Source organism: Apostichopus japonicus, chromosome 16 (assembly GCF_037975245.1).
Source record: "Apostichopus japonicus isolate 1M-3 chromosome 16, ASM3797524v1, whole genome shotgun sequence".
NCBI lineage: Eukaryota > Metazoa > Echinodermata > Holothuroidea > Aspidochirotida > Stichopodidae > Apostichopus > Apostichopus japonicus.
Window position 1 is genome coordinate 6635239 of NC_092576.1, and position 22262 is coordinate 6657500.

Below are 22262 nucleotides of genomic sequence, written 5' to 3' on the forward strand. Positions count from 1 at the left end.
GTATTAATTCGAATATTTACACGTATTAATTCAAATATACATGTGTTGTGCATGTATGAAGTTTCGCTTTTTGAAGCGATCTCGCGAGCCCACCAAAACATTTATCGTTGGTACATGTACACAGCAAGAGCGAAAATGTTTTTTCGTGTATATTCTAATTAATCCGTGCATATATTGGATTTAATCCCCATATTTATTTGATTTAATACGTGTATATATTCGAGTTAATACATATATATATATAAATTCGAATCAATACGTGCATATATTCGAATTAATACGCGGATATATTTAAGCCATATGATTGGCTAATAATATATACGCATATATATTCCAATTGATACGCGGATATATTATGCCGTGTTTGTCCCACATGGCTTGCCATACACGTACACTAAAATCAGTATTATATAAGATTATGCAATAATGTTTTATTTTTTACAAAGAACGGAAGTAAGAGACAAATAGCCATTATACATACATACCTTTATGTGTGTCTTTCATTTGAAAAGTCCAAGAACAGATGCACCCCTGATTGTAAAGTCTTTTCACCAAATTGACCTTACATGAAATATGACAACATATTGGAATTGCTCACTTTTTTGACACATTGTCGCAAGACAAACGTTCCACCTAATACACTGTAACACTCTAGTTGCTTGTGAGTGTCTGTTCACTTGTATTATCTATGACCTTTTGCCTATTTCTTCTGGCAACAATACACAGCGCAATCATCTGCGATGACATAATCACTTTGAAAGGCCATTGCTTTATGATGCTGATCACCAGGTATGCGAAAGATTGTTAAGGTATTTAAATAAGAACTTCATGTCAGGTAGGAACAAACAGTCAACAACGTTAAGTAACAGTTGGAATATTTTCCCTTGGAAGGTCAGCTCACATAAAAAAGCATAAGAAAAACCCACTTATTGTTTTTGAATTGTTTTATTGCATTCCAACTCCAGTTTGACACTTGGAATAGATTCACGGTTTGCTCAGCCTCCTAGAATACGGTGGGAAATCAGACTCTGTCAGCTACATATAGTACTGGTCATAGAATTATTGACGGTTTAAGGATTTGAACCACTCATCCACCACAAGTAGGAGGATATAAATGATATCTTCGAATATTTCAGTCAATTGCAGAACCTATCCTCAAACAAAAAGAAGACCAATACAACAACAAGAGCAAACATCTGTCAAACAACAAGGATGCAAAGAGTTTCTGGAAAACAGTCAACAGAATTTCAACATCAAAACCTAGCACCGGCAAATATCCACCCTGAACTACAACGGTCACCACTCATCGACTGAACAGGAAAAGGCAGAAACCATCAGGAACTATTTCAGCAACGTACACTCTATTCCAGACAATCCGCAATACAACCAACAAAAATATCATTAGACTAGCCAATTTTATCAAAGAGGTTATCACTTCACGTACCATCCCTAAGAAGAGACCTCAGTTGAGGAAAACCAGGGACATGAAAATTATATCCAGGAAATTACACCGGATGACATCCGCATTATACTAAAACATGCATCAAACACTTTTCCAGGGAGAGACGGTATCCAGTACCTACATTTAAAAGCAGCTCCATCGATAATCCTCGACGCACTCAGTGTGCTATTCACATCCTCTTTCAAAATTGGGCACATTCCAAGGACATGGAAATCAGCCATCTCCATTGCAATTACAAAACCTGGCAAGGATCACAAACACCCAGCCCAGCTACAGGCCTATCAGCCTCTTAACAGTCCTCAGAAAATGCCTAGAGAAATCATCGCCAGTCGTCTTTCCAAGTTCATTGAAGAATACAACAATATCCCTGACAGCCAGTCAGGTTTTCGCCGCAATAGAAGCACAACTGACCAACTCTTATACCTTCTACAAGACACATCAACTCATAGAACCAAAGGTCACCACACCATTACAGCTTTCTTCGATGCAGAAAAAGCCTTTGACAGGATGTGGCACGAAGGTCTCTTACTGAACTCAGAAAATACAACATTGCAATCAACATAACAAGATGGATCTCCAGCTTCCTGTCATATCGTTGTACCAGCCTCAAAATAGGATCATCGTTTTCTTCACCACTTCAAATCACCACTGGTACACCTCAAGGCAGCATCATCAGCCCTATGCTTTACATCCTCTACGTAGGAGACATCCCTCAACCAGACATCGACTATACAAAAATCTCACAATATGCAGACGATATCGCCATCTGGACCAGTCACATTCACCCGACGAGAGCAGAAGATTACCAAACACACTACATCAACATAATCCACGAATGGTGCAAGGACTGGAGAATAGAGCTTTAACCCGAAGAAATCACAGATTCTCTACATCGCTAAACCAAACAGAATTAGAGGAAGGCAACCATATCTCACACTCAATAACACTATCATCCCAGTGACCAATCAAGTAAGATTCTTAGGAATTCACATGGACAACCGGCTCAATTTTGGGTACCAGCATCGTCTCAACCATAGAAAAGTCAAACAACGTGTCGGACTACTTTTTAGAATTGCCGAAACTGCACCCACTAGCATCACCAAGCACCATTATGGAGATTTACAAGAAGATGATCAGACCCCTCAGAATATGTTGCACCAGCCTTAGCCCACAGTACCACCTACAACACAGAACAACTTTAAGCCCCACAACGTAGAGTATGCAGAATCGCCTAACATCTGTCACAGGATACAAACTGTGAAACAGTAACAACCATTGCCAACATTCCATCAGTGAACTAGAGGCTAAATCAACTTAGGGACAACTTCCTCGACAAAGTGGTGGTCCCTACACATCACCTACACCAGTTCACCAAGATTTAACTAAAACAGACACCCTATGTCCTGGATACGACTCCCCTCACCGGCCTAGATATGGAAATTTGGGGACCTCAGCTACCTGCAGAAACTTAACGTATTTCCAGAATAGATACCATCCAACCAACTTTTTGCCAGAAACCGCTACACCGTCATATGGATATGAAGTCCGTCTAGCCTACAAATTGCTACAGAACCAGAACCATCCGTTGAAGCCAGCCGCAAATCACTCACCATCGCCATCACTCATCGCCTCTTCCAACCCTAACATGCTACCTTTCCTGTCACCGTCCAGTCACGTGTCTCCCCGACCCGGCCCACAAAGTTCAAATGTAAAAAATAACTCTAAAATTTCCGATCTCTCAATTTAGGAGTCTTATATTTACCGGTCAGGGGCTTTCGCCCCCGGCTCGCTGAAGTGCCTTTCGGCGGAAACAGCTATTTACGAGACAATCTGTATATCTATATTTCAGTCATGGTATATTTGTATTACCTTGCACGCTGACCAGAGTAAAATATAGACTATTGTGTGATAGACGCCACCTCTGATCACATTTTATATCACATGGTTTACAGGGTATAACTCTACATAATCGAGCAAAATCCTTCAAGCAAACATGTCTGAAAAATGCATAGACCTTTTCAACAAACACAGAAAATAGTGTGCTGTCTATGCTTTGAGCATTACATAATATCTAAGCTTCCATTATGTCATTATTGGAACAATAACTAATACCTCCAGCTGTATTTTTAGTAGATAGATGATTTTAGCCGGATGCAGTCAATGGGGTGGATTTAATGAGATTATCTCATAAAAAGATGAAGCTATGGAGTTTATCCTTTTTCTTCCTGAATGTGTCTTAAGCAAAGTTATAAGGTATGATGTGATAATTAAAGGTAGTATTGTCAAAAGGGTTAGTATTTACAAATGTCTAGGGGTTATAGTTGATCATAATTAAATTGGGGAGACCAAATAGATTATGTTGAAAAACGGCCAAAACCAAGATTATACTGCTTACGTAAGCTGAATTCTTTAAATATAAATCCAGATATTCTTGCCATCTTCTAAAACTCCATTATCTGTAGTGTTTGTACATATTGTATTACTTGCTGGGGAGGTAATGCGGGAAGAACCAGCATAAAGGTTCTGGATGATGTTATTAAAGGTGCTAGTAAAATTATTGGGAAAAGTCTGCCGTCAGTGGCCTCGGTCTACGAGAATTGTGTACGAGACAAGTTGCTGTCCATGTGGAAAGATCACAGTCACCCATTGCATAATCATCTAACCAGCCGTATCATTGCTCGTAGCGGTAGATTGAGGTCGCTGACGTCACACACAAACAGACATCATTCTTCGTTTATAGGCACTGCCATTAGTGTTCACAACAAGGACTTCACGAGGTAGGGGTGGCCGTTCCACTTAGTTGCGCTGTTGGAGCTAGTTAGTGCTATATTTTGTATAGACTGCATATAACTGTTGTATATTATCAATGTTCTTTGTATCTCATTCATTGTATTGCTCACCGCAGGTATGTTATTTCCTTCTGGAATTCTATAAAGTTGACTTACTTAAGTTCTAAGGAAGCTAAAATATGCATAGTGAGCTTACTATGAATGTAGTATTGTACAGTACATTGTCTTGCCGATTAATTACTAATAAGCGTAAGTTGCCATACAAACAAACAGACCTAGGACAAAGAGTATAGAGAGAATAATGTATAGTAATGTCACCCTCAATCTTCACAAAAGTGAATATAGGCTATACAGGCTATATTATTAATTATGCAATTTCAATTCTTTTGCTAAAACTTTTTTTTGAGCAGTACACAGTGCACACAGAGGCTTGGGGGAAGTTTCATTGGGCCAAAGGTTGCCCAAAATTACAAATCAAAGAAGAAACGAATCAAAATATGAAAAAAGGAGAAATGACTTTCTAGTACTAGCAGCTACAGTGAAACCGTGCATTGAATTTTTCCATTGCATTCAAACTTCAGTTTGACACTTGGAATAGATTCAAGGTTTGCTCAGCCTCTTAGAATACTTGTCTTTGTATAATAATTGTCACACTCTAGTTGCAAGCCGAGCAAATATATGATTTAATTCATTGGCATAGCTATGTGGGATGAGGGAGTGGGGAGGCCTTCTGCTCTGAAACACCAGCCAATCCCACTTAAGCCAAGAAAAAATACAGATAATATAACATTACAGAAGTTTTATCCAAACTAGTTTTGCGTGTTGACCTATTTACCAAGCACCTGCATCATCAAATGATACACATCAATAATGGCATATTGGTTGTTGCATTACTGTGAAGTACCTTTTAATAATTAATATTAAATTACGATACATGATAACATTATGAAGTCGACTTGCAGTAATATCAATCTATACAATTCATTGAGCTTTTGTCTAAGGTGGCTATATGACTCCATTTGAACATGAACCCCTCCTCAGCAGTCCGGTAGCCAGGCTTGACCCTAGGGGGCCGGCACAAGGAGGTCTGGGCTCGGCGAGTAGTCATTTGCAAAAAGGGATGACCCCTCCACCGGCCTCCGCCGGTTACAGAAGGGGTCGACGTTCTGCCAGGAGAAATAAGGCGGCCATCGTCTGAGGGTAAAAAAACACTTCAAAATGTCCCCTAACGGGGGGACACCGGGAGAACAGGGGAGGAGCTTCGTTATTTCTGTAAGAACGAACGCTACCCGTGTCCGAAAACGAGTCCAGCCGCTACTTTCGACAAGGGTCTGGAAAGGATCCGGGCCTCTGGTATTGAGCGGTTGAGGTTGAGTTTGAGAGGTTGATAGTGGATCCCCAGGCTTCCTCTCAACCCGGTCCGGTAAAATGGGGTCACCGAGCCCTTTGTGAAAAAGGAAAAGCCTAGGCCGACACAATGGGACTCCGTTAATCAAGCCCGCTTGTGCTATCATCGACACGGGGGATCTCCGCGACAGGTCGGCCAACGTGGCTGGCGTTGTCGGAGTCTCTCTATTAGACGCTTCCGTCGCTAGCATCAGCAAGGATGCTACCGGTAGAGGCGGTGAGGAGGAGGTGACGAACGATCGGATTCAGAAATTCCAGTGGGCAAGATCACCTTAAGATCACCTTGCGTATGGACACCACGTGCTTCGATCTGAAAGAACAAAAGCATAAGCGATATTAGGCAAGGGTAGTGACAAACTACTTAGATAACGGGAGGAAAAGCCTCCGCTGAGGCGGAGGAGCAGGGGGACCAGACCACCTGGTCGTGACCCCGGAGAACTCCCTTAGGTACCAGAGTGTATTTAGCAGCCCAGAACAAAGCAGAGTAACACAACAACCACACCTCTAGGAGCTTCCGTTCGGAAGTTATGGGCCAAAAACCACCATGAAAACTTCCTACGGACAAAACTCAAGTCCCCCTACCCCCTTCTCCCAGACTGAGAGCAGAGGCCAAGAGACTCCACTGGGGTCCAGTTAGAGGGTCAAGAGTAACTTCGATACAGTTGGTGGTAGTTTTTTGTCAGTTGAGCAGAGTTGGCTCGGGAAAAAAGGCATAAGTAATTTGTCCAAAAGGTATGGAGTTCCCGATGTTACTTTGGTATATGTAGTGCATATTAAAGTTTACAGTTATGAAAGCGTTGTATCTTTGGTTTAGTTCAACTTTTTAAATTATATCTAATGTTTGTTTTCTTCCGGTTTTTCGCTTTTCATCACAACCAATGCAACTCCTTAAATGCTAAGATAATCATCCGAAATACTAACTACTAAAATACTTATCTCATTAGCTCATTCTATACTGCTGTAAAGGGCCCGCAATACATTTTCATTTCTCGCTTTTCATCCTCCATTTCATCTATTATGTTCACCAGACACTGCATATTTGCTTTTGTTTTGCTACACCCAAGTTGTCAGGATTTTGTTATATGATTTGGAAAGTATTTTAAAGTAATTTCGTTTAGAAAAAATAGTAGTAATGGCTAAAAACCATTGTTAAATATGATCTTGAATTATATATTAACTAGATATTAATTGAAATTCTTTAACTTTCGGTTATTGCTTTCTTTATTTTCATTGTTTCTCTTTTGTGAATCCTTTAGTGAACTTTTACTTTAACATTGCACTTGAACATTGCACATGAACAGTGCACTATGCCATAATGGATTCCTCAAATTACTATATAATCGGCATATGAAATAATCCATACGATATTGTGCTGCCATTGGTCATTGTATGCGTCGCCTTCTATTTCTGTAGATTACATGTCACGTGACGTCTGCTCACGAGACTTGTGAATCAGTCTTCGCTCCCTTTATGAATCGTTTGTTTCGGTATCAGCCCTGGCTTCGACCATTGTAGTCATCTTTGTATGTTTTGTATTCGTCTTTCATACACTTTAGTTTGCTTATTTATAGAAATCTACTTCGGTATTGAGACCTCGTTTGGAACCATATTCGTTGAAGTACGTGTTTTTCTGTTCATTATTGAGGGCTTCATGCCGATGTTATGTCTGTACCGTGGCTGAATATAGTAATTAATAGATTACGAAATCTGCTCAGAGCTCGTTCTTTACTCGTTTAACTATGTGTTATATTCTTTGCATGTAATAGTGATATTTCAAGGCACGTCTTTCCTAACACACAACCATCCAAGCGCATTTGTTTCCACCAGCAGTCCTCAAAGGTGCATATTTTGGCGCCCCTATAGAATCTTAGACTGTATATTAGCGTTACAATAGCAGGTTGGCCTCGAGTTAGATAAACATTTACCGAAAGGCAAGATACTACTGTATCATTGCGAAACAGAAAGCCTGATTATGACACGGAAATCTGTCATTGCACTTTTCAGCTTCAATCGCTGTGTTATGGGTTAGATGACCATATGTTAAAGAAAAATAAACAAGAGGTTATAAATAACATTAAAAATGAAATCCCTTTGAGAATATTAAACAGTGAGTGAAAGTGAATATATACTGTGTATTTCGCTATCGCCCTATAAAATTCAGAAAGTTGGAATAAGTTCAACACAATAAACAATATATTTTCTTTATTCTAACTCAAACGTGTAATTGTCAAAATGGGAAAACAGGATCATATCCTGGTTTTAATTGTTACATTGTTTCTGTTTCTTGTAAAGTGTGGGAAGTCAAATTGTTTTCAGTTGTACAGAACATATATGTGTTGTAGATGGCTTTAGGTTAGGAAATATGAATGTGACTTTCTGACTATTCCCTTAGAGACTATACTTATTTTTGTCGATAGAACGTATACATGAAATACGCTAGCTACTAACACTAATAGCTTAAAAATGTATACTGCGAATACATGTAACTGACATATAGATAGATGAAATACGCTAGCTACTGACACTAATAGCTTAAAAATGTATACTGCGAATACATGTAACTGACATATGTGTACTATTTGAGATAAATATTTTTGTGAAAACGCAAAGCAAGGTGAAGAGAGTGTCATCATCATGTATGTAGGTCTTGTAAATCCGCAGTGTGAGGCCCACTGATTCCAGGAATACTGCGAGTAAGAGTTGAGAATAGTAGACAAGGAACATCGTTGAAGTAGACCTAACTACAAGACATCGGTAATCAGTCGTAGCATTGATTTTGTATATTCATAAGCACTTCACATGTAAAAAGCTATGTTGGGAACTAAACAATGGGAAACTGATTACGATCATCTGAAGTCATTTCCTCGTTCAGTTATTGCTTTATCAAACTAACACACGACCTATGCGCATTAAAATGATAAATAATAATGATTAAACCGGCATTAAAGATGATACTTCTTATTATTTCATGCAAGATGTTGTGATAAACGCTTTACTTGTGCTCCGACGATAGAAAAAAACAACCCGCATTATTTTTAATTTATAAATGAGCTTAAGAGGAAAAACAAAACTATTCTATCCTATACCTTATAGAGCTGTTAGTATATGACCAGGTTTTCTCAAAGGACCTTCTATTGTTATCATACTTGGTATTTTACACATAAAGATTGTATCTCAGAAGAGTCGACTGCATGATTTTAGTTTTAATTTAAAAAATGCTTCCAACCATCAACAAGATTTATTACTGCAGACTTATACAATTTATTTGTTAAAATACCACCAAATTGGAAGAGTTCAATAAGAAAGATGAATGAGTGTAGTCACAGTTGTCTTCGAGACTGAAGGTAATGGATGTTGTCAACTTTAAAAATGAGGTTATTCAACAAGTTAATGACCTCAAGTGTTCCGAGTCAGTCAGTACAGACTAGTCTAAGTAGCCGGCACTAGCCTACAATGCCATTACGGGTACAAATGTGTACGGTTGCCAGCCCATGTTAGGCTATTATGAAGGAACAAAAATAGTCAAATTATGATTTTTGTTATCCTTTTAGTGAACATCCAATGCGATTTAAAGATAGTTAAATGATTCATTCTAATGTCAGCAATTGTGTAAATACACCACGTCTAGTGGCGTGACCGGAAAAGCGATAAAAAGCCCCATGATTACGCCATTTTGAGAAACTTGCCACTTGTCAGTGTTTTACGTTTGCCACAATTAGCTACGATGTATATTGTATGTATTTAACAACGTTATACTTAGTGACATTGGGTTTGATAGTGTAGTAGTACACGTACTATTTTGCATATTAGTCGGAGATGCAGCGAGCTAATGTGAGTTTATTACGGGTTATTTGGGCGTAAACGATTCGAGTACAGAACTTAGAATTAAAAATGAATTTCAATAATGTAAAACTTGACACGATTAAGTAAATAACATTCAACAATACATCTTTCATCCTTTAAAAACAATTGTATAATCTTAAGAGCAACTAATATAAAAATCTGATGCACGGTCAATTTTTTTACTATTGATCATGCCTCCTGTGTTCATCATATGAAGTTGCAAACAATTATTACGCTAGAATTAACCCCGTGGTCCATTTTGCGGCATACCTGTGTTTATTCTTTATGATACATTACAATGTCATGCACATAGACCACCAATTCCTATACGTTCTAAGCATATATTAGCGGTCTAAGTGTTTAAAGTTGATGGTGTACATACTGAAACCAGTATAATATGCTTATACACAGGTTTAAAATAATACTCAAAAATAAAAATAAAAATTTACATCTTTCATGCCACGAAGCATAAATTTCCGTGACCCGCTGTTATATTTACCATTGTTAAAGTGATCACTGGTTGTTCATATTACTGTTTTAAGTGTTAGGAAATGTAAGTTAAATAATTAAAACTATCCGCATTAATCATACATGCACCGAATGGATGTTTCACCCACCAATAAAATACATAATCTGGAAGTGTATCTACGAAGTAGGAAAGCGTACCAATTATGGGGATCATGTGACGTGCTCCCAGGCGCTACCATCATAGTATCAGACCATTGGTCAGTTCGAAGTGATCCGAGTTTCGTTGACAACAGAACACAGTGGTAAAGGGCGTTTACTGTAAATGCGAGGATCATTATTCAGATTTTGATGATAAAAATGTTGATATTCCATTTTTCTGACTCAGCAAGATAAACGTTGGAAAATGTACCACTTAGCTATATTGATTGTTTCCCATAGGTTTACCTGACACGAGGTAGCTATGAGTTCATGCCTTCAGTGGTTGTAAAGTACAGTAAGGCAAGTGATATATACGTTGGCACGTCACAGCTTTTGGTAGGTTTTCTTGCTCGTTTACTTTATTGACGTAGTCGGTCCAGATTCACTGTAACGCCATTATTTATGAATTCTTACTTTGTCTTCCAAACTGCACCTCTTTGGGAAAGTTAATCAAAAACGTATGATACAACTGTACAGATGTAGTTCATATTCTACATGGAACACTTAATTATAACTCAGGTCTACACAGTTTGCTTACATAGCTGCATTTACTCCATACATGTGGAACTCTGCATAGATCAAATTCATCATAAAAATTTCCATAGCAAATAATGTAAAACAAAATACTTCAAAATCCCAATATCATCCCAATACTGCTGCAACTCATTCCTCCACGTCACTAACAGCTGTAATATTTTCCCCGCTCATTGGGACGTACGCATCAGCCTGGCTTATTATTGCCTCTACCGTTGATGCCGTATTTGTTTCCCCTGTGACAACCGTAGAGACCTGTGAATCAAGTACACGTTAGATAGAAGTCAATTCTAGTGGTCCATTGCATAAAATTTTGATAATTAGATAATGAGTATGAAACGATTTCAAGAGACTTGAAGAAACTATATTAAATGTGTAAATCCTGAGGATATAGTAATAAACATCGGCCATATGTGATTATGAAGAGTTATTTTGTTCTCCTGGGGAAGTCTGTTATACTGATTGACATGTCGATTAAAAACAAAACAGTTTTGTGTCACCTTTGCCTATATTTCATTGAACCTTGTTTCATCAGTTACTAATTTATCGATAACAGCAATTGTTTTCAGTTCTTACCTCTTTCACTTTCTCAATAAGATCACTGATGGTCGGACGATTAGTCGGCTGGTCATTAAAGCACTCAGTAAGTTGTAACTCTCTGGAATATGAAAGTCATTACATTTAATTAAATATATATCATTGATATACTCACAACTTCTGAAATACTGAAGTGGTAAATGCTTGCTCTCAAAACTTTGTATAAACATACCTCAGCTCATGGCATGTGGATGGCCAATGTTTGAGTTCATCTCCTACAGTCGCGGCTGCAAAGAAGGTATGGTCTGTTTGCACGAGAGGAGATTCCCCTAAAATGAATTAAGAAGAATTTGATAGACACTTTTTTTTGTATATCCCTTAGGTCAGTACGTATAATGTATGACACTTGCCGGTGCAGCAGTTGGCGAGATATATAGCTAGTCAGAGTATAAAGTAAAAAATTCTTTTGAACTTATTATGAGATATACGTGTGTGACAGTTGAGGTGAATTACTTCCGACACATGTAATTGTACTTGTGAAGCGTTGGTGAGGTGCATTTATTTGCTGTTTAGTGTTTAATTTTTGTTAAACACGACCACAGAAAAATTGGAAGGACGCCTGTGTAGAAAAGAAATGTACTTTGTATTATACTGCAAAGTCAATGAAAAATATTAGTAGTACGACAATTACCGTCTCATATTTTTTGCTTCCACTTTCGACCCTTTAGTGCCAATCTAAATACATCTTCGACCAAACTGTATTGCAAGATTAATTCTCCATCCTAAGTTAACATTGAAGTTAGTGAGTCTCATTTCTAAATAAATGCTTAGGCAACATGAAGATATGATAATGATTGCTGTAGAATAACATTCAGGGTTCCAAGGGAAATAACACTACACATCATTTGATCAACTTATCAATATTTAAATAAAATTTCCATGTAGATTCGCATCACGAGCCATTTGATAGAGATTGGTTTGCAATAAGATCGATTGCTATCGATTGTAACAGACGTACATAAATTTTTCCTATAGTCAGCCACAGGGCCAAAGCATCCCACCTTAACACTCGAGCATTTAGATAATTTCATGACATTACCGTTTCAACACCCAATAAGGTACGGTTCGTATTTGTTCATACAGTGACTTGCCTAATTGTTTGCTTTTAAATATTGAATTCACAAGTAGCGTGTCAAAATCTAAGTTAGGTTTGCGCTTCAAATGTTTCTTCATTTAAGCACTGACTATTTTAGTTGTTATATTGATAGATCACAGTATGTGTTGGGTTATATCATCACGACATTGTTCTTGAAATGTGCCGTAACTGGAATGCTCGCGTAACTACAACATGTTTTAGTATGTGTTCAATACTCCGTTGAAAAGTGTAAAAAGTGTAAAAAGATCTATCCATTTAATAAACCGAGAACATCTTAAATGATAATGTAATGATAAATTTAAACCACTGTGCTGTTGCCCTAAAACAATATAAATTATTTAGGAATTCGATGTTAACTCTTCGTTCACATTTTCATCTACTTTTATAAAATACAAAAATAAAAATCAGTCCTCTGTAGAAACTTTGTAGAAACAGTCCACATGTAAAGTAGTATTTTAGGAACTATTCTGTTCTCAAATTTGTTCTCGAAATGATAAACCTGTCACACATGACTTGCGGGATATGGAAAGCATGGCTAGGGGATTATATGTCTGGTCTCATTTACATGATAAGCCTGTCTAGCGGACTTTTCAAACTGACTTCACATACCGTCGGTGAGCAACTCCCAAATTAGTACGGCAACAGACCAGACGTCACTTTGTTGTGAATATTCATTCCGCAGCATAGATTCCCTTGGTAGCCCATGTAAAGCACACGTTTCCTTTATGTTAAACGATACAAAATGACCAATTTTATTTTGACTAAAGGTCACGTTTGTGTCTCAACATTAAAACATTGTCTCACTCTCTTGCCATCATTTACTTCAAGAATTCCTCAACATGGAGTAAATACCACTTTTAACATGATCCAGTCAACTTAGTGGTTAAACAAACTTTCGAAAAAAAAACTTCGATTACCTTTTGTAATGAAGACGTAAATAACGTTTAATTAACGAACCTTCGACTTCAAGGAGGCAATTCTTGTCGGCGCGTCTTTAGCCAAACAAAACGCGTATAATTTGCACACGCCTCCAGAACCAAGGAGTATTTTTTCGGATGAAAGTCCAGGGTGTAAAAACTGAGGATAAAAACAGTTTATCAGTTATCGCTATATAAGATTGCTTATAAACTGGTCGAAAACGATGCCAATAGCAAGGCTTAGCTAATTATGAAAACAAACATACGATATAATGCACTCATCATAGATAAATATGAAGGTTTCATGTATTATTGTTGTTTATATTGAAAGTCAAAGTTAATGATCAGAAGTTCACTGCAGTGTTTTTACAGTAAACGACGGTTTTGCAGTTGTATAGCTTTATTTTCTTGTACTTTCAAACAAAATACTTGCCCCAAAAGATTGGATAAGTTTAAGTCCTTGCAGTATTTCCAAGATACTCTGCATTGTCTCTGGTGCTAACCTAACCGCTTCGTTAAGAGGTTTTCTCTCATCACGTTTGTAATCCAAGTGATCTTTCAGAGTATCACTTGTTAAATGTTCTTGCATCAGATATATGCACTCTATTGATAAGAAAATAAGAGACATGCAAAAGTATCCGTCTACAAATACCGATGTCGATTTATTAAATTCTCTCATCGTATGGTCTATAGTTATCTCATACATATAAAATATAATTGCATATACGCACAAGGTCACGTAAAGTAAATATATTGTTTTGTGCCTACCTTTGTCAAAACAGACGCCTTTGACATCAACAACATTCTGTGACGATGGTAGCTCCAGAAGCCGTTTGACATATTCATTCCAATGAACTTCGTTTTTTAGAAGAGCATTTTCTGTGAAATGAAGATTCAATATATTGTTTCCACTTGTAAAATGTCTGAAAGTGAAAAGTTTGCCATCGATTGTATATTTATTCATGTTTTTATTCTACTATTATCGTTATAGACCTTGCAGCGTTACAGTATTAATATAAAAGTGTTACAAAATATTGTTATGAAATGATGTAACGGCACATCTGGTTATTATATGAAACATAACTGGAACTTCAAAAATTCCTAATTCTCATGTTACCTACCAGATACGGTTGTAATGACAACACACTCGTTGGTCTTGTTTGCAGCTGTTATTGTCCCCATCCATCTTTTGAATGTATTCCCCATCTTTAAGCTGAGAACTAGACAAACGTCCTTTCTTTGGAAGATCAAATCATCTTTTTTATTCCTCTCATAATTTATTGGAAGATCTGCATAGTTATCTGAAAAAGGAATATATTATGTGGTATAACGTGAATAAATTCTAAAATCTGGAAATTAGACACCAAAATCCAAATTAAATCAACATAATTACCTATATACGAGAGTGTACACTAAAAACAGCCCCCCAAAACACCCTTCCCTACAAGAAAAGGATACTTATCAGGCTGGAAAAGATCCTTGGAAGTGCAGAAGTCCTGATAGGAAACTTCTAGAGTATAAATCCAAGGTATTCCGGGCGAATTTCGCGAAAATTTTCCTAACTCCGAAAAACACAGTGAGACACTTTGTGGGTAGAAAAATGAAGGAAGGCCATTAGGGCCAGTGAGGGTGTACAGTGTTAAAAGATTACCAGGGCATTCTAGACACGGTAGAATGTGGTGCATAGGTTGTGGGGAGACAGGTAAGTGGGGAACGAAGTAAATTTACCTTGTTCATCGCTTCCTGATGTTCTTCGTTCATCGATTATTCGTGGTGGTTCTGGTAACTTCATGCTGAAAGACATATTCTTGAGAATATAATCCAATGCGTTTGCAGCAAACTTCGTTGCTAAATTTGTCACATTCCATAGATTTAACCTGAGATTAAAACTAAAGCCACTTACTAGGAACCATTCAAACAAACTAAGCACAACTTAACTTATTCTAACAGAAATTTCTGTATGTGCTTTCATGAACTCCAACCTTTACGATAGCTTAATATTGCTACTATACTGAGGAGAAGACCGTGTAAGCAGTATTTGCAACCTTCATTTGGGGGGGGGGGGAATATTAATATTGGATACCTGTCAACAAGCAGTAAAAAACATGAAACAAACAAAACTGAACAGTATTAAATTCTCACCTTCGTGTTCCTGTTGAAGCTTTTGACGAAACTATAGCAAAATGAAGAAAGGCGGGTTGTTGAATAGTTATACAAGGTGCCGTAGTATTAGAAACATACTAACTTGGATAAAAGAAAATGATATAATAACGTACCGTACGTAGACGTCTTGTATGATATTTTGTCAAAGAGTGCCACGCTGCACGTTCCATCAGTTCCTTTTATAATAGCCTGAATAATGGCTTTAATTTTACGCGCGCGCGAGAATGTTCTACCTCAAAGAACACCGCCTCAGACTTGCGGTCACCAGTCTTCCGGAGACCGAAAGGCCAGGTGCACGATTGCTTACGTCATAGTAAACAACTTAGGAGGATAACGGGGATTCCCCGGCAAAGAATCATAACATTACTTCTAAGCTTAACCAGATAATACAGCTTAAAGAATAGTTTTCAGAGTTAAAATACTACGCAAGTTTGGTTGCAATATTATTGTTTGGAACTTACGAGAGCGCAAAGTAGATTCATAAAGTATTTTCTCTGGTTTACCAGCAATAGCATTTTCCTCGTTTGGCTCGACATAATGCCTGTATGTTCATATTTGAAAGAAAGTATAACGGTGAGATGAGTATTATTGTAATGAATGACGTGGATAGAGGAAAGCAGCACATTGTGTTCTTTGTAAATTGGACAAGTTTCGTTGAGTTTTAAGTATTTCAGAAAACAAACAAAAAACTTACGGGTCGACTACTTGATAATTAGTTCCTGAAAAAGAAATTCCAAGTACGTATTTTCATCACTTAATAATAGGAAACCATATAATGTTCATGGACCACATACTTTCGAATAAGAACATATAAAGTTTTCTAAGATAATTGAAAATAAAGCTACCATGTTTCTCGTGTAACTTCATGCACACCACTCCCCTCCCACCTCACCTCCATCCCGCCCACCTTTCGATAAACATTTTGTAATCCAAGTACAGTTTGGGGTTTTTTAATCTATGAAAATACAAATATTTGATGATTTGATTTCTCGTTCCTTTGGAGAAAAACTGACCGGTAATTTTCTTCCGAAGTAAATACATTGCAATGCCACATGAAAGTAACAACAAGAGCACGGCTGTCAAGACGATCACAATCTGGATATTCTGTTCTCGGTTACCCGATTCTAAAAAGAAAGCAAAACATAGAGCATGTTATTAATGCTTATTATAACCGTAAACCATAACATTGAAATACTATTCTCAATAACACATCACACACGTTTACATACAGTTTGCCTCGTTTCAATATAGAGATGTACTTACCAATCGATTCTTTGATGAATTCAATGCGTATCTCTTCAGTAAAATGTATGTCCCTCATAAAGATGACACACGTTAAATTTCCACTTGTCACAGGACGGTAGGTGAAAGTTGACACTGTTGTGAACGTCATGTTTGGGTTTACTATTTTGTTTGTTATGAAGGAATTCTTGTCCTTCAAGACTCCGTCAATTTGCCAGGAAATAATAACTGCAGGTCGTCCACCGGACGCACGGCATACGCAAGTCAGAGTATCGTTGACGGTCACCTCACTGTTTCCTCTTTTTACATGTTGATTATTAACAGTTAGGCCAATGTTTGGAATAACTGCAGTTAGAAGGGAAAACACGATATTGCTAAGTTTGTACGTTAAATGCACAAGCATTGTACTTCTTTTACGTAATCAGCCCAGCAGCACCCGAAAAGTTACTGCACCACAAACCGATCCTAACAAAATTAAACTTTAAGCATTAATCATCTCCCCAAGCCCACTCGGTACCTCCCCAACCCCACACCTAACCAAACATCATAGTTTTATCAAAGAACAAACTGGCGGCCTGTCTGCAGGCCCATCAGTCTGCCCGATTCCAAACACCAACTGTCAGAAAACAGGTCTCGACAAACGGTGAAAATCCAACTCAATTTGAAGCCGTAGGTAATTGTTCACCCACGCAAGAAGTAGCTCCTACGGATGGACCCTCCACGAAAATCATTATGACATATATTACACCATACTGTTTTAACCATTATCTTTATTAAAGGTTTACAGGAAATAACAAATTGAAGCAACAACACGCCAGTGAAAACTCGAGTTGAGAGCGAGACAAAACACGTATGTACTCCACGAAAACTAACTGCCAATATAAAAATCACCAACATTGTTCATTTACGTGATTTGCCAGGCGTAACCCACACGTCACAACCAAACTGGCACTACAAACCAAAACTAATACCAAAAAAAAGTAAGCCCTCAGCAACAATCATCTTCCTAACTCAACCCAGAGCCGAATCATTCCAACCACCAAACCAAACTGAATGTCCAGGTATACAAAAGTATCAGCAACAACATTAGTATTCATCCGATGGTTATCGAATGATCTACTTCAAACAATACATCCTACTGGTACGCTCAAATGTCCATGAAATTGGAAATGTCCTTCTTGACTCTATGACTTGCTGATTACATATCATCACTAAAATGTAATATTACACTAATATCTATATTAAGTACTAACACTCTGTACTTCGTAAAAGAAAAATAAAAACATTTATAGTCACGTGCCATGACCAGGAAGTTTAACAAAACAATTATGTCATCGTTGAGCGTCGTCTCGGTGACAAATTATATTAAACATAAAGTACTTCAGCAGTATGTCATTGTGTCTCTCAATCTGGCACATAGCCAACTCAAGGTAAAAAGCATGAAAGGCAGTTATTATCACATGATGGAAATCACTTTAAATGAAAAAAACAAAACAGTTGCTTTATTGAGTAAGGTTATGCAGTAGTATATATCTATATAAAAACATATGTTAGACGGAGATGTCTGGGTTAAGCTTGCGTATTAACTTTTTCGAAAGACTTCAGCACATTAGGTAATACTCTCAGTAATGTATCTTAATATATTTGTATGCTTACCATACGTGTTAAACGTCGCCTCATCACTCTCTGTAATGTTTACTCCTTCCAAAATTGCAACGCATGTCAGTTTTTCGTTCAATCTCTGGGGGAGGAAGGTTAGTGTCGATACTTTAAATGTTGTCTTGTTTCTTACGACATCCTGTTCGCCCAGTCCGTTTGGTTGAACAGTCTTACCGTTCACTCTCCAAGAAATCATTAGAGGTAACGAATTATTCATTGTGTCCACAAAACACGTTGCGCTGAAATTCGTGTTTGCTTCGATCATCCCTTCGTTGTACCTTGGATTTTCGTCGATGAACATGTACACCTTTGGGGTAACTGTTAACAATGTTAAAATTAAATGGTCATATAAGTATAAAGAAAACTGTTGCGTGCTATTATTGTTCATTCCACTTGGTTTCGTTCAATAACACAATGTCTATATTATGGCCCCGAATCTCAAAGTAAACTAGGCTTATTGATACTCAGAGTCAACTTGAAACAAATAATACACTCTTACACTCCAAAACATGTTACTTCTTTGAGGAATTGATTAGTTTTCTAAAAAGAATCAATGGATATATGTTAATGCTTTGAAGGATCAGAACCTCCTGATATTAGTGATTTGAGCATGCTTAGATATTGAGCCAATACTGGAGACTCTGAAGAATTGTTGAATCAGATTGTTCTTGACCTACACTAACTAAGATATTCAACAGACTACAACTATGTATGAATCATAAAGGTAAAAGAACACAGAAAATTTGTAACCAATTTCAGCAGTAAAACCCAAGAAATATTTAATAACAGAACTTACCAAACGTGCGATAAGTAAAACCGACTTTGCGTTCGGTGAATGTCTTTCCAGCGTTGCTTTTGCATTGAATTTGTCCCTCATGTTCTAAAAGTGTGGTTTGTAATATGGTTTTGCTTTCAAATGTCATACCATCACGCTTGACTGTCGTAGTTATGTTCCTCAAAGACCAAGGTTCACTACCATTGGACATCCAGGTTAAGTTTACTGCAGGATTAGCGCCTTTGGCTTGACAAGTAATAACTAGTTGTTGGCCGTGTGGCGCGTTGATGAACGACGTGTCATTGTGTCCATCAATATAAAGGCTCATTTTTGGAGGAACTAATTTGATAAAAGATATATATTTATATTTACCTTGCGCAAATTAACACATCAACTATAATAAGTTATTTCATGTATTAGTGTAGCACCTTTTGGATGTTTTGTAATCCAACTTGAAACAGAGAAAGACAAATTAAAATCAACTATAAAAGTGTGCAAACATTATCAAGAAAATTTACATATTTCTGTAATCTTAGCCGAGGGTGAACTGAATGTTCAAAAACTATGTAAGTAAAAACAGATTATTTTTCTTTGCTGTTAACTTAACCCATCATAACATTGACGCTCTTCACTTCAATAACCCTCCCAGTTCATCTCTCAAAATCTAGAATCAACTAAAATGAACTTATGCCATATTATTTCAAAGCTACTTAACTAGACAACCATAGTCGCAATTAAGTATTACCAGTGTGATCATATAAATGTCGTCAATTATACTTCAAATATAGCATTTATCTTGCCACACTGTTCTGGATACCGCACCTGAGCGTTGAATGATATCACACTCAATGATGTGATTATCGAAATGATTTTAAACTATGTGCGTCTTGCTAAATCTTAAGGATAAACTCGAAGTAAGAAATTTGATCAATTTCCTGTTATAGTTGTCACTGATAAGTGATTACAAATTATGTAGCATTATAATAATAGTAGTTGAATCCGTAGCTCCAGTGTGATAAACACCATCAAGAGCGAGTATAAAAGGAATAACATACAAAGAGTGTCTAAGAGAATAAAAGTTGGGGTAACATATATTACATAGTTTTGTTCATTGAAAGCTGTATTCTGTTATATAAGAAACATAACTAAGAAATAACATAACATTGACCAACTGGAATGCGCCGAATATATATCTTTTCAAGGTACAATTGAGCACCAATAAACCGTGTTATACCTCATATCATCTTTAGTGCTCTTTCTTTCTGTTTGACTAGACTGTATCTTTCTTAAGCAACACATGCAGCAACTTGTTTTCAATTTTACAATTTTTATCTGTTCATTTACAAGCAGTTCTCAGGAAATGAAATTCCCAAACTATCCACACTATATATTTCCGAAAGAAAGTATGGTAAATTACATTGAACAGGATGTCCAGATTAAGTGATATTTTGTCTAAGCAAACACTTTCTGCCCAGATAACTGAAATCAGGTACTCACCTTCAACCTCAACTTTATAACTTGCAATGACATCTGTCTGACTGATGCAGTCGAATGTCCCTGCAATGTCGATCGCAACATATTTAATGAAGAGTGAATAATTCTTAAACAGCGATGTTTTTCCTTTAAAGGCTCCACTCACGGCAACAGTGTAAATATAAAGTGATTTATTGTTGTATGTCCATCGGCTTCCATGTTCAGATGACACAGGACACTCTAGCAACAACGATTGAGCAGGTGCTACCGTATATACTACAGTGATATTGCTACACAAACATTCATGAAACAGGCACATCATCAAGGAAAATGATATTAGGCGGCACAATAGAAAACTCATATTCGACATTTTCGGACGAGACGATTCTTCAGTAATGACTGAAAAAACTGTGTTACTCATTTATTAATGGTTAAATTTCATCATGCCACTTTCATATAACTAGGTAATATATAAAATAATACTTTCTCTTTCGTTGCAAAAAACAGCTATTCTTCAGAAGAAAGAAGTAGTTTAAACAAGGTTTCACATTTGTGTGAAGTAATATTGTTCGCTGCTACTTTATTTTCAATTATGTTCCTGTTTTTGTTAATCACAAAATGGTTTAATATTAGTTGATAATGTGTCTAAATAACCTCAAGCATGTTTTGTCAATTTATATCGCTATTTGTTTTGCTTTTATTTAAATCAATTGATTATGCTAACTGTTCTACCTTTACTACAACTTATGCAACGCATATATTTATATACATTTAAACACATGCATGGAATTAAAAAGGGCGCTTCTTTTTCAATACAGAGTTAGCGGGGACGCACATACCTGTGGTGAAATAATAAACCAGCAAAGGTTATGTTTTAAACGCGTCAACGTCAACTTTAAGCGGCTGATTTCGCAATGGCTATCCAAATGTGAATGCATGTAACACTCTAGAATAATGTTCTATTATTCTGCAAAAGTGTTTGATACATTTTATGTAAAATTACTTTGCACTGTAAAATTTCAGAGAGATGATTAACTTAATTCTCTGTACAGTATAACAGTGCATGTTCTCAGTTAAAAAGTTTGACGAGGAAAAGAGCTATTATTTTCTAGTGTAAAAAATTAACTTCACAATAAAAACTTGAAAGATGCCTAACGTATCTCTAACCCCAAACCTATTTATGAATAAAAGAGAGCAACTTATAAAATCTAAGATCGGCAATGCAATGATTTTGTTCATATAATACACTGACATTCGTTCTGGCCGATTCGTTAAGCAACTTAGAACTGGTCACCAACTAGTACCGATAGTATATTATATGATACGATTGCAGTGCGATCTTCTTGGATCTTCATACTAACATAGTGAATGTGCATGCACTGATAAGCATAATACAAGTTGGCATATAACAGGTGCCTCCGTGCACATCATCAAGGTGTTTCAGTGCTTACATGATTACCTACCACGATATATATATACGGACTGTGTGTAATATAAGGATATCACACAATATGTAGTGTGAAAGGACGACTTGGAATGTTCCCTGAAAAGATGATAATAACTGTATTTAAATTATATGAACTACCCAGTTGTAGTGGCAAAAAGTTATGTTTACCACCCAGAAAAAAAAAATTGAGTA

General features: G+C 37.0%; 3 protein-coding genes across 5 annotated transcripts in view; 2 read left to right on the top strand and 1 right to left on the bottom strand.

Moving 5' to 3' along the window:
* Nucleotides 1–5969, top strand: part of LOC139982625 (tyrosine kinase receptor Cad96Ca-like) — a 41101-nt gene extending 35132 nt beyond the window's left edge. Inside the window, exon 10 of the mRNA XM_071995600.1 lies at nucleotides 1137–5969. The gene's annotated coding sequence lies outside the window, so the exon portion shown is untranslated. The remainder of the gene's footprint in view (nucleotides 1–1136) is intronic.
* Nucleotides 1–22262, top strand: part of LOC139982614 (uncharacterized) — a 35140-nt gene that overhangs the window by 4427 nt on the left and 8451 nt on the right. The gene's annotated exons all lie outside the window — the stretch shown is intronic.
* LOC139982606 (uncharacterized) lies at nucleotides 10466–21021 on the bottom strand. 2 transcript variants are annotated; one of them, XM_071995551.1, is made up of 17 exons: nucleotides 20648–21020; nucleotides 19172–19489; nucleotides 18373–18693; nucleotides 16738–17061; nucleotides 16488–16598; nucleotides 16169–16193; nucleotides 15936–16015; nucleotides 15454–15484; nucleotides 15040–15104; nucleotides 14433–14612; nucleotides 14080–14190; nucleotides 13745–13914; nucleotides 13352–13471; nucleotides 13004–13115; nucleotides 11471–11567; nucleotides 11278–11359; nucleotides 10466–10956 (listed from the first exon to the last, which is right to left on the bottom strand). In XM_071995551.1, exons 1-17 carry the CDS (start codon nucleotides 20991–20993, stop codon nucleotides 10831–10833), a joined length of 2619 nt encoding a protein of 872 aa, XP_071851652.1. In that variant the 5' UTR covers nucleotides 20994–21020; the 3' UTR covers nucleotides 10466–10830. The 2 variants fall into 2 exon arrangements, with proteins under 2 accessions (XP_071851652.1, XP_071851653.1); XM_071995552.1 differs by lacking the exon at nucleotides 19172–19489 and having other exon boundaries at nucleotides 20648–21021.

What these genes read in the sequence shown, in the direction of transcription:
- LOC139982606 (XM_071995551.1), bottom strand. Translation starts at nt 20,993, where the DNA reads ATGTCGAATATGAGTTTTCTATTGTGCCGCCTAATATCATTTTCCTTG. An exon ending in TTGCCTCCTTGAAGTCGAAG is followed by an intron (nt 13,116 to 13,351) that starts GTTCGTTAATTA and finishes TTTAACATAAAG; the next exon opens with GAAACGTGTGCTTTACATGG. An exon ending in TTGGGAGTTGCTCACCGACG is followed by an intron (nt 11,568 to 13,003) that starts GTATGTGAAGTC and finishes AATTCATTTTAG; the next exon opens with GGGAATCTCCTCTCGTGCAA.